General features: G+C 38.3%; 1 protein-coding gene across 1 annotated transcript; it reads left to right on the top strand.

The window, feature by feature from the left end:
• Positions 1-7,208: 7,208 nt before the first annotated feature.
• Positions 7,209-10,055, top strand: LOC138861258 (translocon-associated protein subunit alpha-like). The gene is made up of 4 exons (XM_070120198.1): positions 7,209-8,395; positions 8,696-8,955; positions 9,251-9,509; positions 9,656-10,055. The coding sequence occupies exons 1-4, from the start codon at positions 8,152-8,154 to the stop codon at positions 9,715-9,717; spliced, it is 825 nt and encodes a 274-aa protein (XP_069976299.1). The 5' UTR covers positions 7,209-8,151; the 3' UTR covers positions 9,718-10,055.
• The last annotated feature ends 149 nt before the right edge of the window (positions 10,056-10,204 follow it).

Below are 10,204 nucleotides of genomic sequence, written 5' to 3'. Positions count from 1 at the left end.
CGATTGTATTGCTCGAATTTGATTAGACAAATTCAAAATAACTTTCACTTGCCGGAAGAAGGGCTTATTTGGTTTTGAAACCGTATTTTTACAAAATCTATGCATGTATTTCTCTTGAAGTTATAAATTATCATTAGATAAGTGCATATGAACCTTTTTTGATGGTCCGTTATTGATGAAAATTTGCTGTCCGGAAATCTGAACCTAATTGAAAGTTCACCTTAATGATGAATCTGAATATTCAATATTTTTCCTTGTCAGATATTCTCAGATAATGCATGTACAATTCTTCAATTAGATGTCAGATTTTGCTAAATGGTTCACACAACATCCATGCTGTTCCTGTGTGCATTTGTAGTGTAGTTGGTAAATTTGTTCTTAATTTTTATGTACAGGTTGGAAGCAGTTAAAATTTTCTTTAAGATCTGTGTGTGTTACGAGTCTGAAGAGGCAGTTTTACTCTATGGAATTTACATTAGTTTTGGCATTGGAATAAGTATTTATCATGCATCAAACTTTATTTACTGTAATTAGCTTCACAGCTGTTTGTAAGGAAACTTTTTGGTAATAATTTGTCTGCATAATAGATTGCGATGATTTCAGTATTGTTGGATTGCTCCTGCTGTCTGCAATGCAATCCCCACATTCTGAGCAGGGGTCATGAGAGGTACTAGGGAAAATTGGAAATAAATGTGAATAATTTTCACAGAACCAGGGTCAAGAATGGGGGGGGGCTGGGGGGTTCCTGCACAATATATTTTTTGTATATTTGGAAGCTAGACAGTGAGAGGAATCCAATGATACCAAAATTATCACAATCCATTATGAGCACAGATTAGAAAAAAAAAGTTTTTCTTTGGGTGTTAGTGACTGGGCTTAATTCTTGTCCTGGTGGATAACTAAATATCCAGAATAGGCTGTACCCTCTCTACAGTCATACTGCAAAAATAATTCTTTTCACTGTTCCCTTGTAACCAAGGTAATTATTTATAGTGAGGATGCACATGCCAGAGACTGTCCCCTACTGCCCATCACAAAATTTATTCAACAATCAAAGTTGCTGTAACTGGCTGCAACACCCCCCCACCAAACATTGTCTTTACCATAATATGCACAGCAAGATAGTTGAAATTTAGTGGGATGGGGGTAAGTGAGAATGATGCACAGAGAAATGGACACTACCATCTTATAGAGCATAAGAAAGTTATGGTACAAATTACTTAAAGCAATGCGCATAGATAGGGAGAAATGGACACTACCATCTTATAGAGCGGAAGAAATGAAATAGGTTGCAACACATTTTAAGCCGCAGTGGCTTCATAATTGGCACTAAACGAAGAATATGTACCATGCATATCACCCCTCAGATTCTGTCGCTCATCTCGTGTACCTTGTCACGAATAACACAACCCTGACTGCATAACTCAGTACTGTGATATCCAAAGTAGTTCATGTGTTACTATGCGCTTGTCAAAATGGTATTTGGCTAATCATCAGCATCTGCTGTTACCGATTTATATGCTCATGTTTTCTCCTATAATTTCCCTGATAAACTTCATGCCCTCCCCTGGGGATGCACGATGTCAATAGCTACCTGTAAATTTCTATATAAAATAAATACCACTTAAACATCTATAAAAATTGTAATTATATGAAAGACGAGCCTAAATTTATGTCATGGCAACAATAGAAAGGCCGTATAATACAAAAAAGAGCCAAACTTTGTCCGACGGACACCTAATGAAACACCGCTCGAGTAAACAAGCGCAACTCACAATGCATAGAAACCCCGATATCTGATACACATTTTTCACAAATATAAAATGTTATCATGCTAACCAAAATAATGAACACAAAATATCAAAATAATTCCCACCCCACCGCTTATTCGCACGATGTCAATTTATTTTAAAAATTATTAAACAATATACAACTCATACCGTCACTCTACAGACAAGATGTGGCGTCAGAGGAACTAATGAAATCTTTTATTCTTCGCCGGATACATTTTTAATATGTGCTTGGCAAAGCACCCGGCGAAGTGAAATTGCATCTAACTTTTCTATTATCATTTTGGGGGGGTTGTCGTATCTACATGAATGTCGTTGCATTTGGGGCATTTAAGGGCTACCAATATGAGGGCATGCGACCGGCATATTCCTCCACAAATTGTCAGTACCTACCGTAAAAAATGTTTGAATAACACTATTTATCAACTATGATAAAAGATACACTATTTTTTCAATTGTCTTTAAAATACCTATAAATATAAAACAAACATTGAAACATATATTTAACTTACCACATGTCACACCGCACAAAAAACTTGCTAAGTCCTTACACGTCAAGAGCTTACCGGAAAGTGTTCAAGTAATGAACATTTTTTTTTCCGACAGGGGAGGCAATTATGGTAAAGAGGCAGTAACGTCGTTACATTGTTAACAATGAATCTGTTTGATAACGAAATTATAAATCATAAAATATATACATTATAAAGAACAATACTTAAAGGTAGGGGTTTGAAGACCGCGACGCACGTAGATAGAGGAAAATGGACACCACCATCTTATAGGGCGGGAAAAATAGAAGGGGATAGCGTATAGTTTAAGATGCACCGGCCTTATAGTCACCGCTAAATGACGAAAATATAACGGGCGGCCGCCTTTCAAATTCAAAGTCGATGAGCTTGTTTACCTTGCTAGGAAAAACACGACACTGACCCACGAACGCATTTTTTGCGTTCGCGAACTAGTCCGTGTATCATTACGCGCTTGTAAAAACGATATTTGGCTAATTATCTGTGTCTGCTGGTATGCATTTATACCTTTAAAGTCTTTTAGTAATGTTATTATACTTCAATTGCATATTTTTATATTTATCTATACCCTCATATCGAATCCTGCGCATCGAGTGTTTCACATTTTCTTGTGCCAGCCACAGGTTGACAGCTCACCAACCCGCTCATTTCGAGATTGAAAGCCGGTGAAAAAATGTTGCGTTTCCAGTGTTGTGTTGATTCTGGGTTCTTTTTTAAGACCTTTACAGTGGCATTGAAGAATAATTCGACTTCAGTAACCATCCCAGTTTTATATCTGAGCCCATCAAGAGCTCCAAAGGACGAAAAAGGTGATTAAAATCGAAGCAATCCCAACAGTACAAAGAAACGAAAGTTTCACGTTTCCACATATAAAGGTATTTGGTTTATTATTTTACGGTGTGAATGCAGCTCTATCTTGCCGTACATACCGTGGTGGAGAGAATGTGTCCTGGGGGGTGTTGGGGGGCTTGCCCCCCATCAACCCTCCCCTCGGGCAGTGCCTGAAGGGCACGCCTAGTCACGGCAATTTATATTGATATATTAGGGTTTGGGTTTGGGTTTTTTGGTCAATACGTTTTTGGGGGGTTTGGGAAAGTGTGAATTCCCATAGATTTTTTTTTTGCCGAAATGTGGGTTGGGTTCCCGTAGAGTTTTTTATTTATTTCGCGTCTGTCCATAGAATTTCAAAGATAGCGGTAATTTCCATAGAGTTTCACTGGCTGATTTTAAGCATTTTCTGTGCTAGTTTTATGCATTTTTTATCATTATTTTCTTATCTATGCCGGTTTTACCCAATAACTTCCCTGATATGCCCTCCCCTGCTAACAGGACTATTAAATCAAGACTGTCAATGGAGAAATGGTACTTGATCTGAAAGATTCATTTGCAGAAGAAACAACGCCGAAAATCGATGAAATCATAGGATTTCCTGCAGAAAAACATCATTTTTTTTCGATTTAGTCTATGCGAGGGTGCGTCGCGGTCTTCAACAATTACCTACTTAAAATGTATAAGCATAAAAGAAAGACGAAATGTTAGTAGAAATAGGATTAAATAATGGATTAAAATATTAGTAAACGGTAATGTTTCCATGTCGGTTTAAAGTAGTGCAAAGAAAAAATGACAATTAGGGGAAACGTGGGTATAGAAAATGGAAATACAGAAAACTAGACACGTATAAAATGAGTTTATAGAAAATGCAGACATAAACAAATGACTCTGCCGCAGAAGGTTGATTTCGAATTTGTCTCTGCGCGGCGTATAGCGCCGCCGTTTTTTTCCATTTAACGGTAAATACAAGTCTGGCGCAACTTATACTATGTTCCATCCCACTCTATTTTTTCCGCTCTATAACATGACGGTGTCCATTTCTCTCTATCTACGCGTGTCTGTCTCCGTAACCTCTACCATAAACAATATATTTATGGAGTATTTGTTGCCGAGAGTGATGCACCATCTAGAGACAGCACCAAAACTAGGGGATCATGCAAACCTAAAAAACCCCAAACCCAACCTTTTCTACCTTCTATTTCCTACACTATTTGCCTTCACAATGTAAATAAGATGAGCAACTTTGTCTATGAGTGGTGAGATACAGTTAATATGGTAGAGGTTGAAGACTGCGACGTGCGTAGATAGAGGAAAATGGACACCGCCATCTTATAGAGTGGAAAAACGCTGCTGTATTGATAGTATGGTAGAAAAACCCACAATGCACAAACTAGATGTATTGAAAGAAAGTGAAACAATAGTTTCAGAATCGTCCTCAATTTTATCTTTGGGTCTGAAGATGTTATCGTGAACGATTCTGACTGTTCTCTTAGATTCTTCAGTCAATCTAATTTGTGGATTGTGGGTGTTTCTACCATATATGGAGAGAGCACAGGATTGCTGTTATTCCTGTTTAGTTTTTAATTTGATTATATATTGGAGACCTGCCTTAAGAATTGAGTTATCTTGTATTTCAAATTATCATGAAATCTTATCACATCGTTTTAATTTCATTCCTTATCATATTTTCCGTATTAAAAAAAATTAAACATTGTTGGAACCGACTATTTTTATCAATAATGGGCAGACGGAAATATCCTTTGTTTGCATTATACCAGAGGTGTATATTATGTGGCTCTGAATTATCCTAAGCAGCTGCTCTCTCTCTCTCTCCCTCCATCTTGTATCACCTTGATCTGCTATGTAGATGATAAACTTTTGATATGTTTTTTGGAAAATAGAATAACTCATGACAATATTTCACGCCCAATTATATTTTCTAAATATTTGAAAAATTTTCATTTCCATAAATAACAAAAAGAATGTGAAAGACGTATTGAACAGGAGATATCGAAAGTAATGAACTTTTATTGAATAGTTTGGAGGAGGAACACCGACAGTGTTGGACACCCGCTGCTGAAACGACAAATAAAGGCGTAAGAATAGGTAGTCAAAGCTGAGGGAACATTCCCTTAGCCTTGGGTAGAGTAAAGCTAGACTCGGCCCTTTGCAGGGTGAGTGAGTAAGCGTGAGCCAGGTAAGGGCTTCGCTGGGAAGTGCCCAATCTGCCAAGGTCTAAAAAGTGTCACCTAATAATTTGACATTAAATTATATGTTAATTGTTTTAAGTTCGCAGCACCCACATCCTATATACCCCACCATTATATTTATGCACTGCTGCACAAAATTAAGTGCATTTCATTTTATATCATTTATTTCAACAACAGTTTCAGAAACAATATAAATTAGGTTGACTGATGATGCACTTTCAATTTGTATCTCAAACTTTAAACTGAAATGATAAATTTACTTACTTTCTATAAGTATATGAATGCGAGAGGGGTTAAGGGGAAGAGTCGTCAGTACGGTTCACAAATTACGATTTCTTCAGTGTGTGTGGATACATAACCATGTGACGCATCCAAGGAGCCGGTTGCCAGATTCGTAACACTCCTTCCCGTGGTTTAAAGGTCTGGGGTATTTAAATGCCCTCGTGCTGCCACACCCCGTTTTGCTTCATGCTTTGTTTTTCTTGTATTTTCAGCGTTTTTTCGGCTGTTTTTGCGAATTTCTTTGGTATGATACTGCTGTACGATAGTTTAGGCTGCGTTCAGCAGTCAGACAGCAGCAGCAAGGACGGGAGAACAGTGCGATTGATAAAGTTTTCGGGAGTACACGTTTTATTTTCAACCTGTTGAAAACCTAACAATATGTCATTTATCTATCAGAAATGCATAATATACGATTTATAATGTACTATATGTAAATGACGGAGGGGCTAGGAGCCTTGACATCTGAAAGTATACTTTTCAGAGAACACTCCCTAACCTAACCTAACCTAACCTATCCTAACCTAGCCTAACCTATCCTAACCTAACCTAACCTAACCTAACCTAACCTAACATAACCTGTCCTGACCTGACCTAGTCCTAGCCCTAGACCTAGACCTAGACCTAGACCTAGACCCAGACCTAGACCTAGACCAAGCCCTAGTCCTAGACCTAGACCTAGACCTAGACCTAACCTTGACATAAAGATGACCTGAACAAGGCCTGACCCTCTACCACAGGACTCATATTAAAGGCCAAGGTATTGTCTAAGTAGATATTCACCTTTGGTAATCATTGGTGTGACCTTTATGATGTAATGACGATTAATGACAAAAACTGCCATTTTCTCAAAATCATATTTTCACACATGATAGTAAGGTTAACTTTGTATGTAATTACGTGATTTTAATAATTCTTGTTGCAAAATGATCGTCCAGTTCGTATCTACTAACTGTAGCAAAGTCATTATTTCCACCAAATATTATTTTTTACTGAAAAAAAATAATGGGGATTTTCTGATAAAAAAAGAAAAAGGCACTTTTTGCAAGGTAACTGAAACATTGTCGTTTCTGATAGATTTACATAGATGCTACATTTGGTACTCCTATTTGTTGACTAACTCTGGTCAGAGGGAAACTGCAGTACTATTCACTATAAGGAAACCATCACGTAATTTTCTAATTCTATCATCTCGCTCGTTTTTTTCTTCTTTATTTTTTTTCCGCAAAAATTTATCTAGCTTTTTTAATCAAATTTCTTGTATACAAGCATCACATACCCATACACTTTGTGTAAAAAAAATTATTGACCTAGCTAAAAACTAAAGTAAGCAGGATCGGATAACGAATTTTGTGACCGTACCGACGACTCTTCTTCTTAAGCATCAAGCTATTGCCAACCAAACCTTGCTTTGTGATTCGTAGGAAGCACCTAAATGAAATAAAAGGAAAACGAGGGAATTGATACTTAATTGATAGTTTTACACCCCATCACCCTCGAAGTTCTGTGACCAAAGCCTTTCCCTAATGTTTGGTAGCTCAAGAGGTGCTATTTGAGAAGATACATTATTCACACCCACAAATATTAGTGAGGTAGAGAAAGAGGGGGGGGGGGGGTTGCAGTCGATATCCTTGATAGGATGGGACTGTGCTCACTCCTTGCTTTGCCTAGCGAATATAGATATCCCCTTGCTCTCCCCCCATTCCTAACAATGTCCAGGTTGTTTGAATGTGGGTCTCCTTTCTGGGCAAGAAGAGCAAGATCTCTCCAAGCCAGTCTGGTGAGGCAATATCGCTTTTGTTGTTAGCTGTACATATGATGCCACTGCAGCTGTACCTATGTTTATGACTTACTCTCCATGAGATTGCCGTGTCCATCTCTTTCTTTCTGTGTTTGGTAACATCATTCTGAGCCTTATTTTCCATCCTGTCCATCCTAATAAATTGAGTTAGGTCCGTTCAGATCCTTGTTGGGGAGAATTCTCAAACACTAAGCAATTATCCCCTCCCCTCTAATTGTGGAAGTTGGCAGTATTGATGTATGTTTTTTTTACAAAGGGTTAGGGTGGAGGAATTAGTGTGGGTTGATTGACTGTGCTCAGTACCAATGGGAACTCAGAGAAGAGGAAATAGTCAAGTGTGCATCCACCTAATTTTGTCACTATTATACAGTTAATGTATGCAATTGACAGCTCAGTTTGCATCTAATGTATGCAGCTAAATTTTTGCTGTATGATTTGTTCCGACATTCATTTAGCATAAAGTACACTGCATATGGGATTGATTGTTAGATGAATGCTAAGATGATTTTACATTGGTAATATAGTTGTTGCAGATATAGGGTAAAAGTTTTGGTTTTTAAGATTAATTAAAGCAAGAATGGGACCTACCTTTTATCAGCATAACCAGGTTTATTACAAGTGCTTACATTAGGACGAGATAATTCAAGGTAATACAGTAAATTTTATGCAGGGCTTAACAAAAGATCAACCTATAGGAAAACAATTGCAGGAAAATGAACACATTCTCCATTTCTTTTTCAGGCCGCAGTGTAGCCTATGCACAGGAGGATGAGGTTGATGGAGAAGAGGATGACATCATTGATGATGAAGAGGTTAATGTTGATGATGGGACAGAATCGGAAGTAGAACAAGTTGATGGAACGGAAGAGGAAGAGGAGGAAGAAGAAATGACTGCCAAGGGATCCCCAGATGCTGACACCATCATCTACTTCACCAAGCCTGTGGGCACTGGCTCAGGTCAGTGTGAAAGTATATGGTTTCAATATACCTGAAGGAGGGCTGTGTGGACAGCAATGAGGGCTGTAGCTCCTCTAGGTTTCAAAATTTCTATTGTATATAGTGAGGTATTATAGTATTTTTCTGATCTTCACTTCCCAGTTCTCCTGTCTGTTTCTCCCGATTTTTTTTTCATGTTTTCCTCATCACATGGTTTCTTGTCTTTTCTTCTTTATGATTTTTCTCCTTCCTTCCCATCCTTCCCCATTTTACTTCCCCTTCCAGCTGTCATTAAATAGGCTAATATTCTTGTTTTTACAGACCTGCCAGCTGGTAAGCTTGTAGAGTTCCTGGTGGGCTTCACAAACAATGGGGACAAAGACTTCATCTTGGATGCCATTGATGCCTCCTTCCGTTACCCTATGGACTTCAACTTTTACATCCAGAACTTTACCGCCATCCCCTACAACCGTGCTGTTAAACCACGTCAGGAGGCCACAGTTATGTACTCCTTCTACCCTGCTGAAGCCTTTGCTGGTCGTCCCCTTGGCTTAACTGTCAACCTTGCTTACCATGATGCTGTGAGTTTGATATGGCTTTTCCCATGGATGATATAACCCTTATCGGATTAATGTTGTTTGGATAGCAGATGTTTGAAATTATGATGTAAAGTTTGTGATTGTTGGAAGCAGTAATATATAGTATGGAATATTGTTTTTTGCTACATTGATTAATTACAAGAGAATACATCCTTTTCTCACTTGTTTTATCAGTTGTACTTTCTCAAAAAACTTTTAATGTAGCAAAAAGGCTCTGTAGCCTTTGAAACTATTTTAACTCAATAAGTTTCTTTACTTTTTTTTCTTTACAAATCAGGATGGCAATGTGTTTGTTGATCCAGTGTTCAACCAGACTGTGAACATTGTTGAGGTCGATGAGGGAATGGATGGAGAAACCTTCTTCCTATACATCTTCATGCTTGCCTTTGCTGTACTGCTGCTTGTGGCTGGCCATCACTTTCTCTCCTCATTCGGTCGCAGGCGAGGTGGCAAGAGGCACACCGTTGAAATGGGTACCAAGAAGAGCAACAGTGTTGACTATGACTGGCTACCCAAGGAACTCCTCAGTGAGATCAGTGAGTTTGATGTTTTTTGTGCAGGTGAAAGTTGTGATGAAATACAAAGGCATTCTCCTTGCACGTGGGATGAAATGATATTTTTTATTTTGCATATTTGTATATCCAATGTACATTTACTCATTTGTGTCCAATCTGTGTTGCAGAGAAGAGTCCACGTCAGTCTCCCAGGCAGCGGAAGGCAGCCCGTGAAACTAATTCTAAGTAAACCTATGGAGTTGACCTCAAAGGACACCCAAGTAGCTGTCCTAGAGGAAAATCCTGATGAACAGCAGAGTTACCATCATTCGTGCTGTGAGATGAGTGGAAGAAAGCACCCACTGGAGGTGGAGAGCCCAGGTGATTATCCACTTTGGGTCATGATTAATCTTGACCAGGAATTGTGGCTCCTATTGATGAAATGTTTTTTTTCGTCTGACAATCAAAACTTTGTCTGTGTCTGGCCACCAGAAACACTGAGGAACAACTTTAAGCAAGATGACTTATGTATTACTATACTAATAGCCCCCAGAGTTATCTTCAGGTAAGGTGACTAACAATGGGAAAGGTCCACATTAACACTGTGTTGTTAGATGCCATATCAAAAGATTCCTTTGGGGGGAGAATTTCAGCATTCTTTGGTTGTGGATGTTTGCTGTAAAAGGAAAATCGAATTAATGTCTTTGTTGCTATTTATGTATGAAATAATCAAATGG

The sequence above is a fragment of the Penaeus vannamei genome, unplaced genomic scaffold, assembly GCF_042767895.1.
Source record: "Penaeus vannamei isolate JL-2024 unplaced genomic scaffold, ASM4276789v1 unanchor3642, whole genome shotgun sequence".
Lineage (NCBI taxonomy): Eukaryota > Metazoa > Arthropoda > Malacostraca > Decapoda > Penaeidae > Penaeus > Penaeus vannamei.
The sequence above is the reverse complement of the archived record's forward strand: the minus strand, read 5'-3'. Positions and strand labels throughout refer to the sequence as shown.

What these genes read in the sequence shown, in the direction of transcription:
- LOC138861258 (XM_070120198.1), top strand. Translation starts at nt 8,152, where the DNA reads ATGAACACATTCTCCATTTCTTTTTCAGGCCGCAGTGTAGCCTATGCA. An exon ending in ACCTTGCTTACCATGATGCT is followed by an intron (nt 8,956 to 9,250) that starts GTGAGTTTGATA and finishes TTTACAAATCAG; the next exon opens with GATGGCAATGTGTTTGTTGA. An exon ending in GGAACTCCTCAGTGAGATCA is followed by an intron (nt 9,510 to 9,655) that starts GTGAGTTTGATG and finishes TCTGTGTTGCAG; the next exon opens with AGAAGAGTCCACGTCAGTCT.